Here is a 25,456-nt window from a genome sequence, read left to right as displayed (position 1 = left end):
TCACTGTGTCCCTTTTACCCTAATGTCTCTTCAAGTCAAAAATCATGTCTGAGTAAATCTTTATTCCATAGCGGGTACGGGGCACACAATACTTAGTGACGAGGTGGCAGATTTCCCTGTGATGTGCTCAGTATATTTGTGCCGCGGTCTTTCAGTCTTCTGTTTCCTGTGACTGAAATGTTCTCCTTCTAGGTAGTCTCCAACAGTTGTGTCCTTGATCAAATGTTGTCACATCAAAGAAGCCTTCCCTGGCCACTCAGCACCTCACTCCCCTCCACCGCACCATTTAACATTGGCTTCCTTGGAGATTGTCATTACCTGACATCATCTTAAATGTCTCTTTGTTTATCGACCATCTGTCCCACTACAGTGAAAAAACTCCAGAACTTTCTCCCCCGTCATTCTGCTAGGGAGGACACTATGGCCTCAGTGTCCAAACACTGCTGCTCAAAGTAGGTACTCAATAAATATTTGTCATTCAGGAAGTGATCGGGAAGTAAGTGACTGAAAGATTCTGGGATATACTGGTGGGAAAGAAGACAGAAAATACAGAATAACAAGAAAAGTCATCCGCACCCACGACACCACCGGGTCCTGGCAGGAACGGTAACCAATAAAAAGCCCAGATTCGGTGAATGAAAACCTGAGCTGAGAGCCAGTTCTGCATCTGGGTTGTCAGGGATCTCAGCTCTCCGGAAAAGATTCCTGGAGGAGGAGAAGCCAGATAAAGGAGATGTGGAGGCACGTGGCCAGAGTTTATTCAGATCTAAAGACGATATCTACCCCAAGCCCAGGCCCCTCTTGACCAGTTGGTTCCGAAGAAGCTTTAGCATCTGTCCCTCTATAAATTATCCAGCGCCCCTGCCATCCAGTCTTCTCTGGTGACAGCCGGAACAATTGTCCTGGAATTCCATCTGCTACTCCTGTGCTGATCCCCTCTGCAGTTCATTAATGCTTCATTGCGCAGAGGTATCCATTTCCCTGGCTCAAGATGGAAGTTGGATCTGTCTCTGGGTGAGCTGATTTCCATCAACACAGACAAACAAAACCTCCGGAGAGGAGCCCAAGTCTCTAGAGGAGAATTCCACGTCTTTCCTTTCATCCTTTCTATCATGTATTTATTTATTTATCTATTTATTTATTTATTGAGGCAGGGTCTCACTACATAGCTCTGACTATCCTGGAACTCACTATGTAGACCAGCCTCTGCCTCCCAAGTGCTAGGATTAAAAGTATTCACCGCAACTCCCAGCTAGAGTCCCACATTTTATTTCCCATCCTTCCTGCTCTTCTAACACATATATTTTCTAAAACAAATAAATTACACTGAATAAATTAATCACATATTTTTTTAATGAAACTCAAAACAAAAGGCTGGAAGTGTAGCTTGGGGAAGCTTGCTTATTTGTAGATTGCTAACTTGCATAAATAAGTCCCTATTTTGATTCTTCCCACCCAAAATAAGCCAAAATGACTCCTGATCTTTACACATCTCCATTAGTTCCCCTTAATCACTCATTCAGAACTTTCAAACGACACGAGACGTTTGCTGTGAAAGGCTATCAAAACCCAGAATAAAGATAAGTTGGCTTGAGAGAAAAGGTTTACATATAAAACTTTGAGTTGGGCAGTGGTAGCAAAACCAGTTTTCAAAGGGAATAAGATTTCTTTTTTTTTTTTTTAAAAATTCTGGCTGAGTGGTGGTGGCATATGCCTTTAATCCCATCACTGAGGAAGCAGAAGATCTCTGGGTTCGAGACCAGCCTCGTCTAAAAAGAGAGTTCCAGGACAGTCAGGGCTACATAGAGAAACCCTGTATATAGACAGAAGGATGGATAGACAGACAAACAGACAGATAGATGATTGATAGAAAGATAGATGATTGATAGATAGATGATAGATATGTAGGTAGATGATAGATAGATTGATAGATAAATAGATAGATGGATGATAGGTAGATAGATGAATGGATAGATAGATAATAGATGGATGGATAGATGATAGATAGATAGATGATAGATAGATAGATAGATAGATAGATAGATAGATAGATAGATAGATAGAATAAAATTAAAGAAAAGAAAGACCACAAGGCAGATTTTGAAGCCAGGAGGCTGCTGTACCCTTCTTTGTGACCTTGGTTGGACACATGACACCTGTCTAAATAGCAGTTATGAAGATTATTTCAGAACCTATAACCACACCATGAAGGAGGGAGGTAGAGACAGGAGAACAGGGAGTGCAAGATCATCCTGGGCTAGGGAGCTGAAGACAAGCTTGAGCTGCATAAACCTGAAGCGCGATTAATAAAAACTCAGGGTCAGAAACTGAAGTTCAACCTGAAGATGCGAAAAGCAAAACAGCCAGCCACTGGCTCCTACCTCGACCTCAGTCTGAAGTGACAATCCTGCCTTCTGGAATCTTAGAATGAGACTGTGTCTGAGAGCTGTCTCCCTCCTCACTCCTCCCCCTCCCCGTTTTATATTCCTTTATAAGACTGTGATTAAAGGCGTGCACCACCTGATTTCTATGACAACTAGGGTTACTTCCTGGATTAAAGGTGCGTGTCATTGTGGCTACTGGGATTAAAGGTGTGTGTTACCATATCAGTCTATAAGGCTGACCAGCAGGACTGTTTTACTCTCAGATCTTCAGGCAGTCTTTATTTATTAAAATGCAATTGAAATGCCTCTACATAAGCCCTTGTCTGAAAAAAAAAAACAACAGCAAAAAGAGAATTTCAAAACCTTAAAGGGTAGTGATCAGTTTATGTCCATGTTGGCTAACTTTTCTATTAACAAAATCCCTTGCCACCATTCTGGTGGACAAAGTCGTGCTACATATAGTCTTTTTCCAATCTTAGGATGTTGAGTTTGATGAAAGTCTAAGAAATCTAGTTTGGCTGGATATGGTGGTAAATGCACTGCTTCAGAGGCTGAACTAGATCACTTCGAATTCAAGGCCAGCCTGGGCTAGAGAATGAGATCTTCTCTCAGAACAAAGCAACAGGAAACAGAAAGGAAGGAAGGGAGGGAGGGAGGAGGGAGGGAGAGAGGGAGAGAAGGACAGAGGGACGGATGGAGGGAGGGAAGGAAGGAAGGGAGGGAAGGGAGGAAGGAGGGAGGGAGGAAGGAAGGAAGGAAGGAAGGAAGGAAGGAAGGAAGGAAGGAAGGAAAGAAGGAAGGGAGAGAGGGAGGGAGGGAGAGAAGGAGGGAGGGAGAGAGGGAGAGAGGGAGGGAAGGAAGGAAGGAAGGAAGGAAGGAAGGAAAGAAGGAAGGGAGAGAGGGAGGGAGGGAGGGAGGGAGGAAGGAAGGGGAAGAGAAGGGAAGGGAAAGGAAGAGAAGGGAAGGGAAGGGAAGGGAAGGGAAGGAAGGAAGGAAGGAAGGAAGGAAGCAAGGAAGGAAGGAAGGAAGAAAAAGGGACCATCCCTACTCCTCGGTACAGCTTACTTTGGGTGGCTGTCTTGGAAAAGCCCACACCCATGTTCTCAGGTGTGTTTTATGTTTTTCTGACCACCTCTCCTTCCCTTAACTCTTACTTTCAAGCACATATTGAAATATATTTGTTAAGTGGTTGAAGAAATGGCTCCTGCAGAGGACCTGAATTAATTCAGTTTCCAGCACCCACGTTAGGTGGTCAGAAGCACCTGTAACTCCAGCTCCAGGGGGATTTCACACTTCTGACCTCCACGGGTGCCTACAAGCACGTGCCCATACTCACACAAAGACACACACAATTAAAATAATAATAATAATAATAATAATAATAATAAGCAAAAAAATCTTGGAACTTGGTGAGTATGTGTGTGAAAGAGAGAGAGCTCATGTGAAAACACAGCCTTAGAGTGGAAGTTAGAGCACAAGTTTCAGAAATCTGTTCTCTTCTCAAAATTAAGGTATCAGGCTTGATGGGAAGCTCCTTTAATAACTGAACCATTTTACAGGCCCTTCCTCCTCTTCCTCCTCTCTTCTTTCTCTTCTTCAGCTTTCTTCTTCCTCTCCTCCTCATCTTCCTCCTCCTTCTCAAATCTTATTTTAAGCTGGTCAGTAATGGTGCACACCTTTAATCCCAGCACTCGTGAGGCAGAGGCAGGTGGATCTCTGAGTTCAAGAACAGCCTAGTCTACAGAACAAGTCCCAGGACAGTCAGGGCTACACAGAGAAACTTTGTCTCAAAAAAACCGAAGGAAACCAAACCAAACAAAATAAACAAAGAAAAAAGCCCTTAAGATCTTTAGGTTTTGCCTGATTTGGTGGCACATGCTGTTATTTGCAGCACTCAGGAGGGAGAGGCACACGAATCACTGTCCATTTTAGGCTAGCTCGGTCTACATGGCAAGTTCCAGACTAGCCAGAGTACAAAATAAGACCCTGTCACACAAAAAAATTTATTTTAATATTTATTTATTTATTTATTTTGTGTGTGTGTAGGTGTCCGAGGAGGCCAGAAGAGGATGTTGGATCTTGTGGAACTTGAGGTACATGTTCTTATGAGCCCCCTGACGTGGGTGCTGGAAACTGGATTCAGTTCTTCTGAAAGGACATGAAGTGCTCTTAATTGCCAAACCACCTCTCCAGATCCTTTTTCATATTCCTGAAATCATTCAACACATAAGAGCAAGTTAATAAAATCAGGAATTTAAATAAATACTTTCTTATTTGTGTTTATTCATTGCAACATTCTCTGACAATAACCAAAAGATGGAAACCACCCTAATATCCATCTGCACACATGCACACACACACACACACACACACACACGCTCAAACTGGAAAGGTAGGAAGCTAGACAGGGCATCTCATGCCAGTACTCTCAACCCCCAGGAGCTGAAGCAGAAAGAATGCAGTGATTTCAAGGCCAACCTGGTTTCCTTAATGAGCTTTAGTCTGAGCACAGTGTGAAGACCCTGACGTGTGTGGCAACGTACACAGATTTTGAGGAGTTATGATAAGTGGAATAAGGTAGTTAAAAAGGACAATGGGAGCCCACCCCAGAACCCAGCCTGATGACACAGATCTGTAATTCCTGCTACTAGGGATGCTTAGACACAAGGACCACAAGTTCAAGGGCACTTGGACAACTTAGTGAGACCACGTCTTAAAACAGAAAACACAGAAAAGGGTCACCCTTCATCCACCCTAGGCAGTGCAGGTGCAGAGGCTTCACAGCATGGGAAGACTTGGTACCACTGGACCTTACACTCACGGCCTGGCTGGGTGGGACTCCTGTTCTCCCAGGTCTGTGCCTGTGTCTACACAGGCTTATGGGTCTAAATGGACCTGTTCTCTCTCTAGGCATTTCCAAAAGGAGCATCCTCACCCCACCTTCAGGCATGACCCGATTACTTCTCAACACTTGGATGCCCGCCCTCAGAGCCCACCCTAGCTCAGACGGGAAAACCCAGGTATCCCAGTCATGGCATCCAGGGCCTGAGACTAGGCACAGCAGTCCCCGAGGCACACAACGGGCTCCACCAGGACACATACATGCATGCACATGTGTGCACATGCGAGCACATACACACTAACTGTAAGCGGGGAACAGTAGCTTAACTTGGACTTCAGCTCTTGAACAGCTGGCTCTGACACTGCCTGTGAGGTAGGATGGAGGTGGAAGGAAAACAGGAAGCAGCCAGAGGAAGGGAACATTTGCTGCAGGACCCACGGGCCCCTCTGCTGGCAGAATGCCCATGAAAGATGTAATCTTTGGATATATCTCCCAGCAGCAACTCAGCCCCTACTCCAGTACAGTGGTTCTCAACCTGTGGATGGCAACCTTTGGGGTGGGGGTCAAATGACCCTTTCACAGGGGTTGCATATCAAACATCCTCCACATCAGATATTTACATCACAGTATCAAAATTACAGTTATGAATCAGCAATGAAAATAATTTTATGGCTGGGGTCACTGCAACACGAGGAACTGTACTAAAGGGTCAAAGTATTAGGAGGGTTAAACTGGAGGGGGTGGTGGCACACACCTTTAATCCCAGGAACCCTGTCAAAACAAAACAAGCAAACAAAAAAAAAGAACGACTGCTTAGGGCCTCCACCGGACTGGCTAGAACTGGCTTAGAGGAAGCAGGACAGCACAAGAGCAGAGCAAACGATTGCCCTAACTTTGTGAGAACAAAGGCCACGTCTGCATGCCCTCAGGACTCCATGGGGTCCAGAGCCCGCAGGTGCATCTGGAATGTGTGGGTATGCATGTGTGTAAATACGGGCTGCAGGAGTGGTTCACGAGGTACAGTGCGTGCCTAGCAGGCATGAGGCACTGGGTTCAATGCGCAGTCTTCCCAAGTTACCTAATCAATACAATCCTTCATCCACATGACGAGAGGTTACAAACGCTCTCATCTCTTTTGGAGGCTCGTCTCTAGGTGACTGCAGGTTGTGCCAAGCAGCAATTAATGGTAGTCATTGCAGCACACAAAGCGCTTGGGCTAGTGCCTGGTTCATAGGATGGTCTCTCACCAGCAAGGCTCAGAGGCTCAAGGCTCTCACCTGAGGCTCAGAGAAGTCAGGTGTCTCTGGCAGGTCACTGCACTGCCTTCTGGTTGCTGTGACAAAATCTCTGAGAAAAGCAACTTAAGAAAGGAAGAGCTGAGTTCAGTTTGCGGGGAGACATTGCATAATGCAGAGACGGCGTGGTGGGGGGCTCGAGGCAGCTGATCACATTGACTGCACAGTCAGTGTGTTAGCCAGGGTTCTCTAGAGGAACAGAATTAATATATATACATATACTTAGATGTAGATTTTACATATATTATATATATAGATTTATTAGAATGACTTACAGGCTGTGGTCCAGCTAAGCCAGCAATGGTTGCCTATGAACAGAAGGCCCAAGAGTCCAGTGGTTGTTCAGTCCATGAGGCTGGACATCTCAGCTGGTCTTCCCAAAGAAGTAGTCTCTAAAGTCAGAGAAGGAGCAGACTTGCCAGCGAGGTGAGAGCAAGCAGGCAAAGAGAACAGCTTCTTTCCTCCAGCTCCCATATATGGGCTTCTAGCAAACTGTGCTTCAGATAGGTCTGTCTTCCCATCTCAAAGATCCAGATTAGAAGTGGATCTTTCCACGTCAAATAATTAAGCAAAAATCTCTCACAGGAGTGCGCAGGCATCTGAGCGTTAGTTAACTTCAGGTGTAGCCAGTTGACAACCAAGAATAGCCGTCACCGCCCATCCTTTGTCAGATTGACACACTTATCTCTGTATGTCATGCTTAATTTCCAAACGAAAGCAATAACTATGTCATAATTATTCCTAACATGATATAGCAATCCCACGTACCATGGTGAATGCATTATATATGTAGCCAGGTCATAATTACACCTAATATGTTATAACTACTTCTTGTACAATCACAAATGCATTTTAAATTTATATCAAACTTAAGTAAATGTGGTAACCCTTGATATTCTCTTAATTGATATTGTATCACTGAACAAAGATATTGAGGGAAGAAAACACAAATATCTGTACAAACACATTCCGCCCGCCTCTGCCTCCCAAGTGCTGGGATTAAAGGCATGGGCCCCCATGCCCGGAGCTCTTTTTTAAATTAATTTATTTATTTTACATCCCAACCATAGTTTCCCCGCCCACCTCTCCTCCCAGTTATTCTCTCCCATCTCCCCTCTGCCCCTCCCAATCCACTCCTCCTCCATTTCTGTTCAGAAAAGGGCAAGTCTCCCATGGATATCAACAAAACATGGCATATCAAGTTGCAGTAAGACTAAGCACTTCCCCTCGTATTAAGCCTGGGCAAGGGAACCCAGTATGAAGAAGAGGTTCCAATAGCCAGCAAAAGCATTAGAGACAGCCACTGCTCCCACTGTTAGAAGTCCCACACAAAGAGCAACCTACACAACTGTCCCATATGTGCAGAGGGCATAGTCAGTCCCATGCAGGCTCCCTGGTTGCCGGTTCAGACTTTGAGCGCCTATGAGTACAGGCTGGTTGATTCTATGCATTTTCTTGTGATGATCTTGGCCCCTCTGGCTCCTACAATCCTTCCTCTCTGTCTTCTGCAGAATTTCCTCAGCTCTACCTAACGTCTGACTGAGGGTCTCTGTCTCTGTTTCCATCAGTTGCTGGGTGAAGCCTCTGATGACAGTTGGGCTAGGGACAGATCTATGAGTGTAGCACAGTATCGTTAGGCATCGTTACATTAACATTTGCAATGACATCACAACAGGAGTCATGAGTGAGAGGAGGAGTCATGAGTGAGAGGTGGCCAAATGTTGACCCTCATTTTTTCATACTGAAAAAAAAATGGGAGAAAGGAGTGGGCTGCAAAGACAGAAGTGCTAGACAAAGCAGAGGCAGTGGGATAGAAGGGTCCCAGCACTGTGGGAAAGGGAGGAGACTCAGTTACCTAGAGAGCAGTGAGGCTTCTGCCAAAGACGGGGAAACCTGAGACGTGGTGAGACTAGTTGCTATTCCTGGGGGTTTGTGTATTAGCAAAAGCCTTGCAGAGCCAGAAGCCTGGACTGAAGGATATGTAAAGGGGCAGAAAGTGGACAGATTCCCACTGCAGCAGAGACAGTTTGGAGAGACAAGTCCCAGCACAACACAACACAGCCCAGCACAGCACAGCACGGCACAGCACAGCACGGCACACCCTGCTCCATCTCCTGTCCTGACTCTTCTGGCCAAACCTACTCCAGGGCAAGAAAGTGACTTTGACGCCACAAGGGACCTTCCACTGCCTCACCTTGCCCCCACCCCTGTTCCCCTGCTTGCTATACAGGTTCATTTCATTACAAACCATCCATCCTCACAGCGAAGGAGGGAGGGAGGGAAGGAGGGAGAGAAAAAAGGAGGACAGGGTGGGGAGGGAGAAGGGATGGACAGGGAGCAGACCACTGAGAACTTGGGATGTCTCCATTTTACATACAAAGAAACGGACACAAGCAAGCCCCATCCTCAGGTCCCCACAGCCAGATTCTAAGTTCAGGTCACTTTACTTTCAGGTGCCACACTGTCTTCCCGGAGAGCCTGGACAGATGGTGCCAGGGATGCTCGCCACCTGTCCCCTAGACAGTCACTGGTATCCACACGCATCTGATTTCTCCATAGGATTAAGAAATTAAGGTAAGATAGTAGCCAGATGTCAAAGAAGAGGTGAAATTGACCGTGAGTAACGCGGCAATGCTATCAAGCACAGCCGCCAGGAGCATCCTTAGAGTCCATTGAATGAACGCCTTCTTTATGTGAAACTTGGGCCCAGAAATAGGAGACTTTGCTCCCGTGGGAAGCTTCTGATGCTCTATCTTAGTCACTGTTCTAGTGCTATGAAGAGATGCCACGACCATGGCAACTCTCATAAAGGAAGGCATTTAATTGAGGCTGGCTTACAGTTCCGAGGTTTAACCCATTGTCATTGTGGTAGAGTACATGGCATGCAGACAGCCATGGTGCCTAAGGAATAGCTGAGGATCCACAAGCAGCAGAAAGAGAGGCTTTTGAAACCCCAAAGCACACCCCCAGTGGCACACTTCCTCCAACAAGGCCATACCTACACCAACAAGGTCACACATCTAATCCTTTCAAATAGAGCCATTGCCTAAGCAATCAAATATGACCTATGGTGATCTTTGGTATTCAAACCAGCACACCATCCCTCATTTTATCACAGTCGTCTACCACTGCACTAACCCACTGATTTAGCAGCCTTTAAGATTTCTGTGGGCAGGGGATTGAAGCAGGGCTCAGCTGGGTGGCTCTGTCTTGTGTGCAGACACAGGCGGTTGGGGAACTGGTGCTGAAGCAGCAGGGTCTGTCTGGGTGTCTCTCTGTACTCAGGCAGACTCGGGGCTTCTCTGTGCAGCTACTCCGCCTAGGGCAGTGGTCTCAGGGCACTTAGACTGATTACAAGGCAATTCATCATACTCCAAATGCAATAGCTCAAGAGAATCAGGTGAACCTGTGCCATGTTTTGCCACTTAACATTAGAAGTCACACAATGCCGGGCAGTGGTGGCACATGCCTTTAATCCCAGCACTAGGGGGAGTGGGAGGCAGAGGCAGGCGGATCTCTGTGAGTTCGAGGCCAGCCTGATTTACAAGAGCTTGTTTCCAGGACATGCTCCAAAGCTATAAAACAAAACAAACAAACAAACAGAAAAAGAAGTCACTTAGTGACTCTTCTACTTTTGTTACAAGACACCACCTCTCAATGAGAAGAGTGTCAAAGTCACAGGAGAAGAACACATTGGAAGTAGCCAGGGGTAGTGGTGCACGCCTTTAATACCAGCACTCAGGAGGCAGAGGCAGGAAGATCTCTGAGAGTTCCAGGACTACATAGAGAAACCCTGCCTAGAAAAACTAAAAAAAAAAAAAAAAAAAAAAAGACCAAATGGGGACTGGAGAGATGATTCGTATTTCAGAGCACTTGCTGGTCTTCAAAAAGACCCAAGTTCAGTTCCCAGCACATAGGGGCCGATTTACAAGCACCTGTAGCTCCAGCTCCCTGGAATCTGATGCCCCTTCTGGCCTCCAAGGGTACCTACACACATGTAAACATAAACTATGCACACATACACATAATATATGTGTATATTTGTACATATACAAATAATAAAAATAAATCTTAAAGATGAAACAGAAACAAGAACAACCAAAAAGTGTTACACAGGTCTGAAAACGAGTTCCCATGTATCCCTCGTCCATTTTTATTAGTGTTAACTTTATATTGTGGTATATTTGTCAAAGCTGAGAAACCTTGAGACAAATTCAAGATTTTATTCAGATTTTCTCAGGTTTCCACTAATTAATAACTTAACCAATTAATTAATCGACCAATTAATAAATATTAGTTTTATGCACGTTGGTACTTTGCCTGCATATATGTCTGTGTGAAGGTGTCATGAGCTGCCCTGTGGGCACTGGAAATTGAACCTGGTTCCTCTAAAAGAACAGTCAGTGCTCCCAACCATTGAGCTCTCCAACCCCTCCACTAATTATTTTTGATGGGAGTTTATCTATTTATTTTTTATTACTACAGTCATTTTGTGACTATCCATGTGTGTAAGTGCACATGCTATCCATGTGTGTAGCTGCATGTGAAGGTCAGGATATAATTCGGAGGAGTCAGTTCTCTCCTCTCACCGTGTGGAGCTCCAGGATCTAATCATGACATCAGACCTGATGACAAGTGCTTTAATCTGCTGAGTCATCTCACTGGCTCTCTACCAACTAGCTTTTCAGGATTTAGTTTCAGATACCATGTCATAAGTATGCCTAAATACGTCTTAGTAGCTGACCTCACTTTTATCAGGATCGCCCTGCCTGATACGTGATAATCAGAGGACCATCCTGAAAAGTTTCAATACTTCAATGAAACGGCAGTGCTTGTTGGCCTGTGATGGCTCAGCAGGTAAAGGTGTATGCAGCTAAGACTGAAGGCTGAGTTAGCTCCCTTGAACCTACATAGGAGAGAACTTACTCCTGAAAGTTCTCCTTTGACCTCCACTTGCAGGCTGTGGCACATGTGCATCCATAAACATAAGCAATAAATAATAAATAAATAAAGTTGGGGAAAAGGAAAGTAGTAACAGCAGCACAGACCAGGATATTTGGTGTCAAATTGTGAAAAGTGATCAAATGGTGCTACATGGTGGTGGCGCACGCCTTTAATCCCAGCACTAGGGAGGCAGAGGCAGGCGGATCTCTGTGAGTTTGAGGCCAGCCTGGTCTACAGAGCTAGTTCCAGGATAGCTAGGAGTGTTACACAGAGAAAGCCTGTCTCGAAAGAGAGAGAGAGAGACAGAGAGAGAGAGACAGAGGGAGAGAGAGAGAGAGAGAGAGAGAGTCAAATGCCAAATTCTTTTTGTTGTTGTGGTTTTGGCTTTTGAGACAGGGTTTCTATGTGTAGTTTTTGATGTCCTGGAACTCACTTTGTAGACCAGGCTGGCCTCAAGCTCAAAGATCCACCTGCCTCTGCCCCCAGACTTCTGTTATTGATGGTGTGCGCCACCATGTCTGGCTAAGTTATTGACAGATTAAAAGGCAGAACTTGCAGAATGTGAATTATAAGAGAAAGAAAAGAAACTGGGGAGATAGCTCGGTAGGTACAGTTCTTGCTGAACAATCGTGAAGACCTGAGTCTGAATCCCCAGGGCCTACACAAAATTGGGCATACGGCAGCTCTGTGATTCCGGTGTTTCTATGAAAAGATCTCTCTCTGGAAGCTTGTTAGCCAGCTATCTTGGCACCATAAGTGCACTGGCAAATAACAAAGATAGCCTGCCTCAACCAACGTGTCCTCTGACCTCCATATGCAGGCATGTTGCCCCCACACATGTGCACGCCATAGATTTATGTGCATGCACACGTGCCACAGATATACAAGTATGCACATGCATACATGTACATGCACAAGACCATACATGTACACACATACTATACATACACAGTGTACATACATGTGCATACACACCATACAAACATATATCATACATACATGTATAGGCACTCACCATACATACACATGCATAACACATCATATATGCACATGCATGCACACACATACCATACATACATACACACACCATACATGCACATGCACGCACATCATACATACATGTTCATGCATATATCATACACATGCATGCATAAACACATACACAAAGATAGAAAAGAAAGGAGGAAAGCTGGAGAGATGACTCAGTCAGTACAGTATTTGCTATACAAGCATGAAGTCATGAATTTAATTCCAGAACTCATATAAAAAAGCCAAATTTGGTAGCACATTTTTATAATCCCTGGGCTCACTGACTGGCAGGCAGTTTTAGCTTTGCCTACTCCATGAACTCTAGGCCACCCAAAAAACAAGGTGGTTGGGCAGTGGTGGTGCAGGCCTTTAATCCCAGTACTCAGAAGGCAGAGGCAGGTGGATCTCAGTGAGTTTGAGGCCAGCCTGGGCTACAGAGTGAGTTCCAGGACAGCCAAGGCTACAAAGAGAAACCCTGTCTTGGGGGGGGGAAGAAATGGAAAAAACAAGGTAGATGGATAGCTCGCCAATATTTGACAGGGACCTTGCAGAGGAAGTGTGTTTGGAGTAGAAATCAGGGCTTCACGTTTGCAAAAGCCAAATCTCTTAATCCATGTGGAGGGGTTAGGCAGACAGTCCCCAAGTCTGGATTTCAGGGAGAAAGCTTAGCTGGGAAGATCAAAATGAGTGTCTTATTAAGTTATTGGTGTAATTGGGCTGAACGGCCTCAGGGAGGAAGGAAGAAAAGACAGGGAAGAGGACTAGGGAAGAGTCGTGGGAATGCAGAATACAGGGGTCCGGGGAGATGGGAGGATGTGAAGGGGGTTGGGGAAGTGCCTTCACAGAGGCAGAGAAGCTGAGAGTGACCCTACAGGCTGGAGAAGAAGTAAGTCAGGTGACTTGACAATCAGTGAGATGGCTACTGAGATTTCATTGTCGGGTTGGCACTGATGGGGCACTGGGGACCTTGGCTAGAGTAATCTTGATGGTACGACAGGAAAGGAGCTGCTGACAGCAAAGACAGCTTCTTTCTTTCTTTCTTTCTTTCTTTCTTTCTTTCTTTCTTTCTTTCTTTCTTTCTTCTTTCTGAAATATGCAGTGATCCTCAGCCTCCCGAGTGCTTGGATTACAGGTGTGAGCCACCATAGCTAATTTAAACAAATATTTTTTGAAGCATTTTTAATAAAGGGGAGCAGGAAAAAATGCAGCTGGAATCTGCAGAGAACCAGAAGTTATCTGTTTGTCTTTTCTCTCAAATTTTTTTTGTTTTTTTTTCTTTTCTTTCTTTCTTTTTTTTTTCTTTTTGAGTAAAAGCTCATAATTTTATTGTCTTCATAACAAGATCAGCTTACAACTGGATCACTTGGCCCTTTCTCTTATTGCTTCCCAGTTCAAAATGCTTGCATCTCTTACTAGCCAGCATCCTCTTAGATCTGCTCAGCACACTCAAGTCTCAGCACAGTCTTTGTAGTTTTAGTGTGTGTCCCTCCCCCCCAGGAAAATAGGCTTAGTCTGCCCACCATAGCCACTGTGTCCTGTCGTAACGCTGCTTTCCCTGGACATACAAAGAATCCTTGCCCTTCTTGTCCTGTGTCACTTTGTGGGGTTTGTGTTTGCTCCTTCTTGCAGAACGTCTGGCAGGTCTTAGGAACGTTCACCACGTTGGCAGGAGTGATATTGGTACAGAAAGCTTCTTTTGTTTTTTTAAAGACAGAGTTTCTCTGTGTAGCCATAGCTGTCTCTGTAGATTAGGCTGGTCTTGAACTCACAGAGATCTGCCTGACTTTGCCTCCCAAGTGTTTAGATTAAACACCACCACTGAATGTTTTTTTTTTAAAGACAGGTTTTCACTGTGTAGCCTCTCTCAGTAGATCAAGCTGGCCTTGAATTTATAGAGATCCACCTGCCTCTGCTTCCCAAGTGTTGGGGTCAAAGGTGTGCGGTGTGCATCATTGCATCCAGTTCTTAGCATGAACTTCTTTAATTGACATTGATGTATTCTAGGAAAATCAAGGGGATCTCCAAGATCTCTACAGGTCCTGACTACAGGACCTCACAGATGGGGTCATTTCTACTGCATTCTATTAGTCAAAGCAAGTCATAAAGTCAGCCCAAATTCAAGGGACTCACCTCCTGCTGAGGAGCAGCCACGCCTCTGGAATGGGTCATATGAGACAGGAGGTAGCGTAGTGGCCATCCTTCCGCGCAATCTATCACTCAGTTGCGGGGACTGACTGTTGAGTCACAGAGCCCGGAACAATTCCCACCCCCTCCAAAAGAAGAAAAAAGCCATCAGGAATTAGAAAGATGTGGGTGTGAAGGGAATGAATGACAATAAGCTAGGTGCTAGGATCGTCAGAGAATGAGGGGGAGGCTAGCGACTCCATCAACTTCAAAAGCTTCCACTATCTTCATAGTTTTATCAATGAATTTTAATATATTTCATCAATGAAAAGAAGTTGTTCCTTCTTCACATCCCTTTGACTCAGTCACTCATCGGTGAAAACGATGTTGCTTGCTCCATGGCAGAGTGTTTGCCTACCGTGTATGGGGATCTGGGATCATCCCCAGCACTGGAAAAACTAGAGAAACTATTCTCAGGAATCAGCATTTCCAGTGCCTAAGATGGCATCCGTTGCCTGACACTGCACCTAGGCACCCAATATGTATTTGTTGGATGAACTTATTTATCTTTAACCTGGAGTTACAGACAGTTGTGAGCTGCCATGTGAGTGCTGGGAACTGAACCCAAGTCAGTGCGCTTAACCACTGAGCCATCTCTCCAGCCCTGTTGAATGAATTTATAATGATACAAAAAAGTTTAAAAAGTTGTATGTGGGGGCTGGAGAGATGGCTCAGCGGTTAAGAGCACTGCCTGCTCTTCCAAAGGTCCTGAGTTCAATTCCCAGCAACCACATGGTGGCTCACAACCATCTGAAATAAGATCTGATGCCCTCTTCTGGCCTGCAGGTAGACACACAGACAGAATATTGTATACATAATAAATAAATAAATTAAAAAAAAGTTGTATGTGGCCAATGCTCAGGGCTATGTTAGTAAATTATAGTGTGCCTCTGTAATGGATTATTATACAACCACTAAAATTATGCTTCTGAGGACTATTAACGTATGGCATGGGTTTTTTGAAACAGGATAGTGCATTGTAAGTACATTATATTTTTACCTATGTATTCCTGGGTAGCAAAATGGGGAACCAAAACTGATAGTGACTCTGGAGATCAAGGGTCACAGATGGCTCTCATTTCACTCCAGTCTTTAAGACATTATACATATTCACTGTGAGAAAAACAGAGACGATGAAAAGTGTTAACAGGAAAAAATTCAGAGCCAGGTGTGGTAATCGTATGCTTGTAATTCTGACAGGAAAGAGGATCTGGAATCCAAGGTTATCCTTAGCTCATAGTAAGTTCCAGGCCAGCCTGAGCTACTTGAGACCTTGTTGAAAGAAAGGGAAGGAATCGATTAATCAAAAAGACAAGCAGAGGTTCAACATCTTACCAACATGGAAGTCCACTTTTTGTGTCTCTCCCCCCTCCTCACATAGCTAAGGCTGCCTTCATCTTGAAATCCTCATTTTTTGAAATCCTTATACTTCAGGAAGTTAAATACTCGGATAATATTGACATGCCAGCCTTATATTTTCTACACTAATTGTTAATATTATGAGTTTGCAATGTTTGCTAAAAACAAACAGCAACAAAACAAAATAAATGATAGAAGCCACATCTGACTCGGTCCAGAGAGCCTCCAGCAAAAGACAGAGAGAAGAGGAAGTCCTCTAGAGAGCTGGGGTTGAGCTCCTGTGTTGTCGGGCGTAGACTGTGGGCATTGCTCTGCTCCTGTGGCCACTTCAGTAGGAGGCTACTCTGTGAGGCTAGGGACATCACCTTCCAATGTTTTCATCTAAAGATGGGGAAGTTCACATTGGAGAATGTGGACAGTCTTCCCCTTTCTGCACCGGTATCCAACCGAACAACAAAAACACATTTGGGGTTTTTGTCTTACTCCGGTTTTTGAGTCATTCATTGGCTCTGAGGGTAAAGAAGCCTGCTAGGTCAGTTTTCCCCACCATCCTACAAAACTTCCAGTCTGAGATCTGGGGCAGCGAAGGATGTGGGGATGTTCAGAGGCAGAGACTTGCCGAGAACACCGACAGGCAGCGGCAGTCTGGTCAAGGCAGGCTTCCCAGGGCTTGGAAAGGAACGGACTGAGGAGCCTGAGCAGATGGGAGCAAAGAATGGAGGGTACACTAGTATGGTATTTAAGTGGGTATGGTCCATCCTGGAAGAGGTAGCGAAGAAAGAAAGAAGCCAACAGAGAGCAGGCGCTGACCTACGAAGCCAGTGACGAAGGCTCTGCAAGCTTGGGAGGCGTGGGCTGGTGACAGGAGGAGGGTGACAAGCATGTCTTCAGTGTGTTGAGAACCGTGAAGGGCTAATGAGAATCATGATGAGCAGCAGACAGGGGCGCGCAGAGGCGGGACCTGGGTGAGGGGCAGAGTGGGGCAAGAGGCGGAGGTGGGGTGGGGTAAGAGATGGGAAAACAGCAGGACGCTCACCTTTGGCCGCCCGCACTTTACAGTGTGTGCCCATTTCAGTTCCTTTGATACTCTGGTTTCGGGAGAAGAAAGCGAGGCTGGGGGGCTGGGGAGCTGGGGGGTCGCCACGTGGGGGGCGAGGAGGGCTGGGGGCGCCAGGGCCGAGTGGCAGTGCGAGGTGTGGCCGTGCGCGGCGGGGGTGGGCGCAGGGAAGCTGTCGGTGCGGGGCGGGCCGCGGCGGCGGGAGGGGAGAGGCGGGCTCCGCCGGCACACGCCGCCCCTGGCAGGGGGCCGAGCTCGCGAGGAGCCGCCGCCGCCGCTCGGGGTCGCCTGCAGCCCCAGATTCCCGAGCGCTCGGCTGGCATGGCAGCCACCTCGGCGCCGAGCCCCACGGCCAGCTAGGGGCGGCCCCCCGGCTCAGCCCGTCGGATCCCGCTTGACTCTGCGCCCTGGGGACCGGTCGCCTCCCAGCCGGAGGTGAGAAGCCAGGAGGACACGGGCGCTCTGTGGGGACCCCAGGCCCGAGCGCCGTGGAGCGAGTAGGGTGGGTGAGAGCCAGGCCTGGGTGGGTGGGTAGGTGTCGGAGGACCCTGGCGGAGACCGCTTGCGGCTGGGAACTGGGAGCCGATCCTTTTTCCCTCCGGCCCCCAGGCCGTGTCGCTCTGACCTCTCAGCGCTGTCTTTATCCCTGCGACCCCTCCACCTGGACCGTGATTCCAACCCTGGCCATTCCCACGCCGTGGCCACGCTCGCCGCTGCCCATCTTTGGCCTCTTTCTCTCAGACCTGGCTAGTGGGTTCTGTCTCCAGTTCCTTCGTCTGCTCATCCATTCCTCGCCTCCGCCCTTTTGCTTCCCACCCCGGTCTTCGACCGTTGAGTCCCTCTCCTTCTCCGGCTCCTGTCACTTGGAACCGGTATCAGTACCGCTATCTCAGTCTGGCCGCCTCCTAGCCAGTGCCATCCCACAGGTGTCTACACGTCTGGCCGTTCATCCGTCCGTCCCTCCTGGGGCCGGAACTGACCATGCCCAGCGGCTGCCGCTGCCTACATCTCATGTGCCTGCTGTGCATCCTGGGGGCAACCAGCCAGCCTGCCAGAGGTGAGAGAGCGCGCCCCAGGGTTCGGGTCGCGGCCCTGTTCAGCCGTCCTCGCTGGCAAGTTGACCTCTGCTGGCTAGAGACGGCACTGCAGCCGCCCCATTCCATCTGGCCAGAGTCCTATCCCTTTGGAATAGGACGCCTGTCGGTGTTGCCATGCCCAGAGCTGAGTCCATCTAACAGCGGAAACTTCTACCAAGTCCCACGTCCCAGGAAGGCAGACCCTGATTCAGACTCACGCGTACTACATCAATCTCTTTCAGCGGATGACTGCAGCTCCCACTGTGACCTGGCCCACGGCTGCTGCGCTCCTGACGGCTCCTGCAGGTACTTCTGTTGTACACGTGTCTCAGATCCTTTGCTCCCCACTTTTCGATCCTCCACACCCATGAGCAGGTCAAAAACTCAAAACGGTGTCTAGGAGTTTAACACCCTATTGTTTGTTTTCAGACAACAGGATGACCTGTCCCCATTCCCCTTTCTCCCCTCCCCTTAGCTCATTTTACCTCTTACTGGAGAGCTTGGATTATCTGTGCTTTTATTCTCTCAAGGGTTTCTGTCCCTGATGACGCCGGTAAAGGCGCCTGAAGGTTAGGAGTTTAGAGACAGAGCCACATAAAAGGGGGATATAAAGAGAAGTTCTGCTTTGGAAAAAAAGCTGCAGTGGGGATGGGTGCTTTCTTAGCGTATCTTGCAATTGACTCACCAGGGCAGACTAGGCAAATTCTGTGGCAGAAAAGAGTTTGGACACAAGAAGTGAGATGAAAAAGGCAGGTTGTTACATGGGGCTCCCGTGCTGGAGGCTTGAAACCAGACATCCTTGAGGGCTTGTAAAAAACTAAGTCACTTGGCAATGGTGGTGATTGCCTTTAACCCCAGCCGAGGCAGGTGGATCTGAGTTCAAGGCCCGCCTGGTCTACAGAGGCAGAGTTCCAGGGCAGCCAGAGAAACCCTGTCTTGAAAAAACAAAAACAACAACAAAAGTCCTAGTGATTGTGAAATGAGGCCAGGAAGGTCAGGATTCCAGGCTAGCCTTGTCTACTTGAGACTCTGATAAAAGCAAAGCAAAACAAACAGCAGCCATTTGTTCTGAAGTCCAAGGGAAGAGGATCCTAGTGACCTCCTTCAAATGTGTATAATTAGACACTCCAGGGAGGGCACCAGTGGCCTCTACAGACACTGATTTGTTTCTTTAACAATACCCTTCAAGGAAGGTGTTTTCTCACCTCCATGTGAGAAAACAGATTATGAGAAGCTAGAAAAAATGTAGATGCTGAGTTTGATGTTGTCTGTCTGATGCTTGTGTCTGCACAGCCCTCCACCTACCCGGACTGGTCTGCTTTCCCTTTAGGACTGTTGTCTGCCCAACTAGTTCCAGAAGCTCCAGCACACATACACACACACACACACACACACACACACACACACACACGTCCTGAGCCTGTGTTTTCTCCCACTAGGTGTGACCCAGGCTGGGAGGGGCTGCATTGTGAACGCTGTGTGAGGATGCCTGGCTGCCAGCACGGTACCTGCCACCAGCCGTGGCAGTGCATCTGCCACAGTGGCTGGGCAGGAAAGTTCTGTGACAAAGGTAGGGTAGAGGGGCTATTGGCTATAGAGCCCATGTGCTCTAGAACAACCATTAATATTTACTATTAGTACATATTGTGTCTTGTTCAAAGTCTCATTGATTTGACCATCCTTATTGGTGTCATTCCTACTTGAAGTCTGAAAGGATCCTCAACATCAACTCATGCTGTTGGAAAGACAGCTGCTAAAAAGTTGTACCCAGTTTAAACATGAAACTACAGTCCACACAAGAGCTGTGACTTGTCTGAAGTCAGTTTGACCCAGACTGCCAGAGCTGAGGCCAGGAACTTCCAGAACCCTACTTCAGCATAGCCTTCCCCTGTATACCATACTGGCAGGGGCAGGTCTGAAATATGATCTGGTCCACAAGGGTTCTGGAGACCAAATATGAGGGGCTATCCCACTCTCCTTATCTCTTTAGATGAGCACATCTGTACCTCACAGTCACCCTGCCAGAATGGAGGCCAGTGTGTGTATGACGGGGGCGGTGAGTACCACTGTGTGTGCCTGCCAGGCTTCCACGGACGTGGCTGTGAGCGCAAGGCTGGACCCTGTGAGCAGGCAGGGTGAGTTGCTGGGACCCTGAGGAAGCTGGACTAGAATCTGGCAGTGTGGAAAAAGGCAGGGCTGTCAGTAGAGCAGGAGACAGAATCAGACTCACACCAGGACACCTCAGGATAAAAACCCCAGGGTGACATGTGCCAGGTTCAGATTCTCAACCTTTTATTTTCTGTTTTCTGTTATGAGTGTTTTGCCTGCATAGATGTCTGTACCACATTTGTGTTTGGTGCCCAAGGAGGTGGTGGGCCTCCACGAGGGTTTGGGGAATCAAACCCAGGTTCTCTGCAACAAGAAGTGCTCTTAACCACTGAGCCAACTCTCCAGCCCTCCAGATTCTAAGCTTTCTTCACCACAAATGGTGAGGAGGGTGGCACAGGGAGGGAGGCTCCTAGGATTTCCTGTCCTTCCTCACAAAAGCAGACATGCAACCTTAAGAGCTGGCTCTTCCTATGTGGATTATGAAACGGCCACAGGGCTGGACTTGCCCCATTTCCGCTGCAGGCCTAAGAGCCTGTGGAGATGACATAGAGCGCTTCTCTGAGCCTTGACTTTGGGCCTGACCGCGTGTGTGCTGACTGCTTGGGTTCTCTCATTTAGCCGATCTGGCTATTTTTATTCACATTTTAAAAATAAGGTTATTTGAAACTCAAAAGGAGCAGCCCAAGGTGACACAGCAAGAAAGGGGGCATCAGTGGTCAGGACACTGACTGGCAAGTTGATACCAATGTTCTCTCTCACCTTAGCTCCCCATGCCGGAATGGCGGGCAGTGCCAGGACAACCAGGGTTTTGCCCTCAACTTCACATGCCGCTGCTTGGCAGGATTCATGGGTGCCCACTGTGAGGTGAATGTGGATGACTGCCTGATGCGTCCTTGTGCTAATGGTGCCACATGTATTGATGGCATAAACCGCTTTTCCTGCCTCTGTCCTGAGGGCTTTGCTGGACGATTCTGCACGATCAACCTAGATGATTGTGCCAGCCGCCCATGCCAGAGAGGGGCTCGCTGCCGGGATCGCATCCATGACTTTGACTGCCTTTGCCCCAGTGGCTATGGTGGCAAGACTTGTGAGCTTGTCTTACGTGCTCCAGCCCCTGTCACAATGGGCATCCCACAAACACCCACCTCAGCTGTATTTGTGCCGGCTACAGGGCCTGCCCCCCACAGTGCAGGGGCAGGCCTCCTGAGGATCTCAGTGAAGGAGGTGGTGCGGAAGCAAGAGGCTGGGCTAGGTGAGTCTAGCCTGGTGGCCCTGGTGGTGTTTGGGTCCCTCACTGCTGCCCTGGTCCTGGCCACTGTGTTGCTGACCTTGAGGGCATGGCGCCGGGGCATCTGCCCCACTGGACCCTGTTGCTACCCAGCCCCACACTATGCCCCAGCTCGGCAGGACCAGGAGTGCCAGGTCAGCATGCTGCCAGCAGGGTTCCCTCTGCCACCAGACCTGCCCCCTGAGCCTGGCAAGACCACAGCATTGTGATGGAGGCAGGGGCTTCTTGGCCCCCTTCCTTGTCTCCTTCACATCTCAGACTGGAGGTCCTTTTTCACCAGCCCTCAGCTTTGGTCCACCCTTCCAGGGGATTTCAGCCTCATACCAGAAATACTATTTTTTTAAAACAGAATGTAAAATAGGAATTTTATCAAATAAAATTATAAAAATGAAAGTGAGCATCTATGGAAGAAAAACTGTCCCAGAATTCTGGATGAAGAGGCCCACGGTGGACCAGTTCTGAGAAAGTCTCAGCCTTTGACCCACCTATGTGTGGTTTACACGGGGAGGCCAGGGTGCCCTTTCCCATCTGGGGAAGCGGAGGAGAGGTAGAGCTCAGAGGAGAAGGTAACCGAGCCACCCTGGTAGGAAGGAGGCTCAGCGTCCTGCAGGGCGGGGGTAGGCTCCCTGCTGGCTGCTCTGCAGGAGCTGCTGGAACACAGACTGGGGTTGGCTGCAAAGGGCAGAGGGCGTGTCCAGTTCTACCACCCTCCCAGCTTGAAGCACCAGCACTCGGTCAGAGTTTAGGATTGTGTTGAGCCTGTGTGGGAGAAGATTGTCAGTGGTAGGAGAGGGGTACAAAGAGAAAGCTCACCCTATTTCCCTCCAGATCCCTCCAGACTGCACAGACTTGTTCCCCACAGGTTGGAGTCCCTGGGGTCTGGGCTATGGGAAGAATGGTGGTGTTTTTCCAGATAATGTGCTACCAGGAGCACTGGGGCTGTACCTGAAGGAAAAAGAGCTGAGGTCCCCAGGCCTTTGATCCCCTGCCTACCCAATGCCATCTCTGGAGTCTGATCTCCCTGGGGCAGGAGGTGTGTGTGTGTGTGTCCATGCAAAGGTCAGAGGCCTGTGCCTCTACTGCCCCTGAGTATTCTCACACCTGTGGGCTATAGTCAGTACGGTCTTGTTGGCAAAGCGTTTGCAGATGGTTTGCTGGAGCAGCTGGTCCGTCTTCTGGTCCACACTTGCCGTGGCCTCATCTATGCACAAGATCTGGACCACGTGGAACAGGAGGGAAGCGAAAGAAGACTGTAACATCCCTACAGTTCCCACCTTCCGCTTTTCCGTGAAACTCTCACCAACCCACCTCCTCCCTGCACACATCCCCGCCTCTTGGATGTGTCTTTCTCTTGTCTTACCTTGGCATCTGTAAGGAGAGCCCTGGCCAGACACAACAGCTGCCTCTGTCCCAGGGACAAGTTCCGGCCCCTCTCGCCCAGCTCTCCATCCAGACCCCCTGTAAGCAGAGAATCTCCACTGCCGAGGCCACCCTTGGCTTCTCGTCCGCCCTTCAGGCCAGGGCCCGGGACTCACCCACAGTGACGATCACCTCACTCAAGTGGCACTGCTCCAGGGCTTGCCACAGGGCACCGTCCTCATGCAGGCCCTGGGGGTCCAGGTTCTCCCGCACAGTCCCGCTGAACAGAAAAGGCTCCTGGGGGATGGCCGCTAGCTGGGATCTGGGTAACAAGGACATGGGGAGCAGGCTGGAGATGTGTCCACTTTCTTGTGGCACAGGTTTACCTATGGGCCTGGCACTTCTAAGGAAAGATGGGGATGAGATAGAAATATCATTCCCTCTGCTTCCCACCCTTTATCCACCAGCTCACCGGTTAGCCACACACCCAGGACAGCACTGGTACTGTGAGGAGGACCAAAGAGAGAAAGGCCTGGACTCTGGCCTAGTGAGGTGTGCCGACCAGAGAACACTGTGTTGAACTGTGGTACTGACCCCAGAGACAGCAGTGGCCAGGCAGGAAATGAAGAGAGTTGGAGGGGATAGAGGCACTTCTCAGTGGGAGGAGGCCAAGGAGCTAGGTCAAGCCAGAAGGAAAAACCACCACGACTTGAGAGAGGGCAGAGGAGGCAGGCCAGGGAGCTGTGGGCTCAGGATGAGACTCCCTTCCATGTTATGGAACTGGGAGAAAATGATGCTAAGGTAAACTGGGTATGGGCTGGGGCATCTACAGTTTCAGATGAGATAGATCACTTTGGCCGAGTACAACTGACCCAGGCCCCAAGCTACTCCACGTACTGGCTACCAATACATAGGCTGAGGGCTCACGGCATCTTGGACTACAGCTCCTGAGAGGCTCGGGTTTAGAAGGCAATGCTGGGGTTTGGAGTAGACGGTGTCTTCTGGGAAGTACAGGAAAGATGAAGATGGAGCTGCACCCAGTCGGGGTCACAGCTCACCTGTCCTCACCGTCCACCTCATCTTCCTTGGCTGCTGATTGGTTGCCCTGAGTTTCCTTACACCTTCCCAGAGTAGCTCCCACTGTCCTCCCTCTCCCCCCAAACCACCTGGCCCCAGACCTGAGCTCGGCCAGCTCCAGTTGGCTGGTGTCCACGCCGTCTAGCAGCACCCGTCCTGCACTGGGCTCCAGCAGCCGGAAGAGCACCAAAAACAGGGAAGACTTGCCAGAGCCTGTGCGGCCTACGATGCCCAGCTTCTCTCCGGGCTCCACTCGGAAGGTCACCCTGTCCAGGGCATTTGGCAGTCCTGGCCGATACACCAACACCACGTCCTGGAACTCCACACTTCCCTGGGTCAGCCACCTGATGCGCTGGTAGGGTGTCTGTGGATAAGAAGGGAAGGAAGAACGGTGGCAAGGACAGAGTGGGAGGAGGGAGGAGGGAGACGGAGGAAGATGGCTGGGGTGATAGCAAAGAGAAAATAGGGAGCAGATGGGAGGGTAGACATGGGAATGAGGGTACAGTGAAGAATGGCGGCAGTCAAACCAAGCGGCTCGGTGATGTGAAACGACAGCAGGGAGCTAAAGGAAAGGACCTGGGAAGACTGGAGGACCCCCCAGGACCAGCAACCCTGGCCTAGGGGGAGGGGCCGACTTACCTGCAGTGGCTGACCTCGGGGCTCCTGGGGAAGGCCACAAGAGTACTCCTCCAGTCGCTCGACACTCACCATCATGCCTTCTGTCTGTGTGAAGCTGCTCACCAGGCCCGAGAGCAGGCCCGTCAAGGACAAGGCATACGACAGCACGAGGCCCACCAGCCCTGGGGAGAGGAATGCCATCCGCTAGGGGACACCTGGACACTGAGAAGTGTGTGGGAGGGAGTGTGGAGAGCAAGAGGATCCCAGCACTGGATTGCAGGTGACAGGGGCAGGCAGAGGAGCAGGCAGAAGACAGAGAAGGATTGGAGAACACCTGGAGAAGGAGGCTATGAGGGGTGGCAGGCCGGAGACAAAGGGGGATGGGATAGAGTAGTGGGGCAGACAGGAGCAAGGGAAGGAGGATCGCAGAAGCCTTGGTCTGGTCCCAGATCCACCTCTGCCCATGGATTCCTCAGCATTGAAATGAGGGTGATGATGGCACTGGGTCGGAGATGACAGCGGTGCAGGATGAGGGAGGGAGACGTGGGGGGCCTGAGTCAAGGATCTGGAATGACCTGCTCCTAAAGTAAGGGGAATGGGTCCCACAGTGGTACCTGGGTTGGCAAGGCCCTGCTGGTGTTGCACCAGGGCAATGACCGCGATGGCGCTGACCACCGCTGCCCCCATGAGCTGCAGTCGAATGTCCAGCCACTGCATCGTGGCATAGGAAGCAAACTGGCATCTCTGGTTTAGCTCCAAGAGTCGCTGGTTCTCCTCCTCAAATCTGGAGGAGGTCAGGAAGGAAGGGAGGCCACTCCATTGCTGTGCTGATCTC

At 48.9% G+C, this 25,456-nt stretch overlaps 2 protein-coding genes and 1 long non-coding RNA gene across 7 annotated transcripts in view; 1 reads left to right on the top strand and 2 right to left on the bottom strand.

The window, feature by feature from the left end:
* Window positions 1-4,386: 4,386 nt before the first annotated feature.
* On the bottom strand, window positions 4,387-17,181 carry LOC146890698 (uncharacterized). The gene is made up of 3 exons (XR_014998222.2): window positions 17,074-17,181; window positions 14,625-14,764; window positions 4,387-4,593 (listed from the first exon to the last, which is right to left on the bottom strand). It is a non-coding gene; the product is annotated as an uncharacterized LOC146890698 (long non-coding RNA).
* On the top strand, window positions 16,900-21,960 carry Dlk2 (delta like non-canonical Notch ligand 2). 4 transcript variants are annotated; one of them, XM_048445292.3, is made up of 6 exons: window positions 16,900-17,002; window positions 18,021-18,151; window positions 18,413-18,476; window positions 19,610-19,740; window positions 20,161-20,305; window positions 21,044-21,960. In XM_048445292.3, the coding sequence occupies exons 1-6, from the start codon at window positions 16,953-16,955 to the stop codon at window positions 21,774-21,776; spliced, it is 1,254 nt and encodes a 417-aa protein (XP_048301249.3). In that variant the 5' UTR covers window positions 16,900-16,952; the 3' UTR covers window positions 21,777-21,960. The 4 variants fall into 4 exon arrangements, with proteins under 4 accessions (XP_048301249.3, XP_048301247.3, XP_048301250.3 ...); XM_048445290.3 differs by having other exon boundaries at window positions 18,287-18,476; XM_048445293.3 differs by lacking the exon at window positions 16,900-17,002 and adding an exon at window positions 17,252-17,529.
* The window catches only part of Abcc10 (ATP binding cassette subfamily C member 10), a 23,429-nt gene continuing 18,418 nt past the window's right edge, over window positions 20,446-25,456 (bottom strand). The window contains exons 15-21 of one of the 2 annotated variants that reach the window (XM_048445289.3): window positions 25,236-25,405; window positions 24,643-24,803; window positions 24,105-24,367; window positions 23,103-23,248; window positions 22,928-23,025; window positions 22,669-22,781; window positions 20,446-22,326 (exon numbers count right to left, since the gene is read on the bottom strand). In XM_048445289.3, coding sequence (XP_048301246.3) covers window positions 22,164-22,326; window positions 22,669-22,781; window positions 22,928-23,025; window positions 23,103-23,248; window positions 24,105-24,367; window positions 24,643-24,803; window positions 25,236-25,405 — 1,114 coding nt within the window. In that variant the 3' untranslated portion in view covers window positions 20,446-22,163. The remainder of the gene's footprint in view (window positions 22,327-22,668; window positions 22,782-22,927; window positions 23,026-23,102; window positions 23,249-24,104; window positions 24,368-24,642; window positions 24,804-25,235; window positions 25,406-25,456) is intronic. The other variant, XR_007234264.3, reaches the window with a different exon arrangement.

Source organism: Myodes glareolus, chromosome 18, assembly GCF_982192425.1.
Source record: "Myodes glareolus chromosome 18, mMyoGla1.1, whole genome shotgun sequence".
NCBI lineage: Eukaryota > Metazoa > Chordata > Mammalia > Rodentia > Cricetidae > Myodes > Myodes glareolus.
The sequence above is the reverse complement of the archived record's forward strand: the minus strand, read 5'-3'. Positions and strand labels throughout refer to the sequence as shown.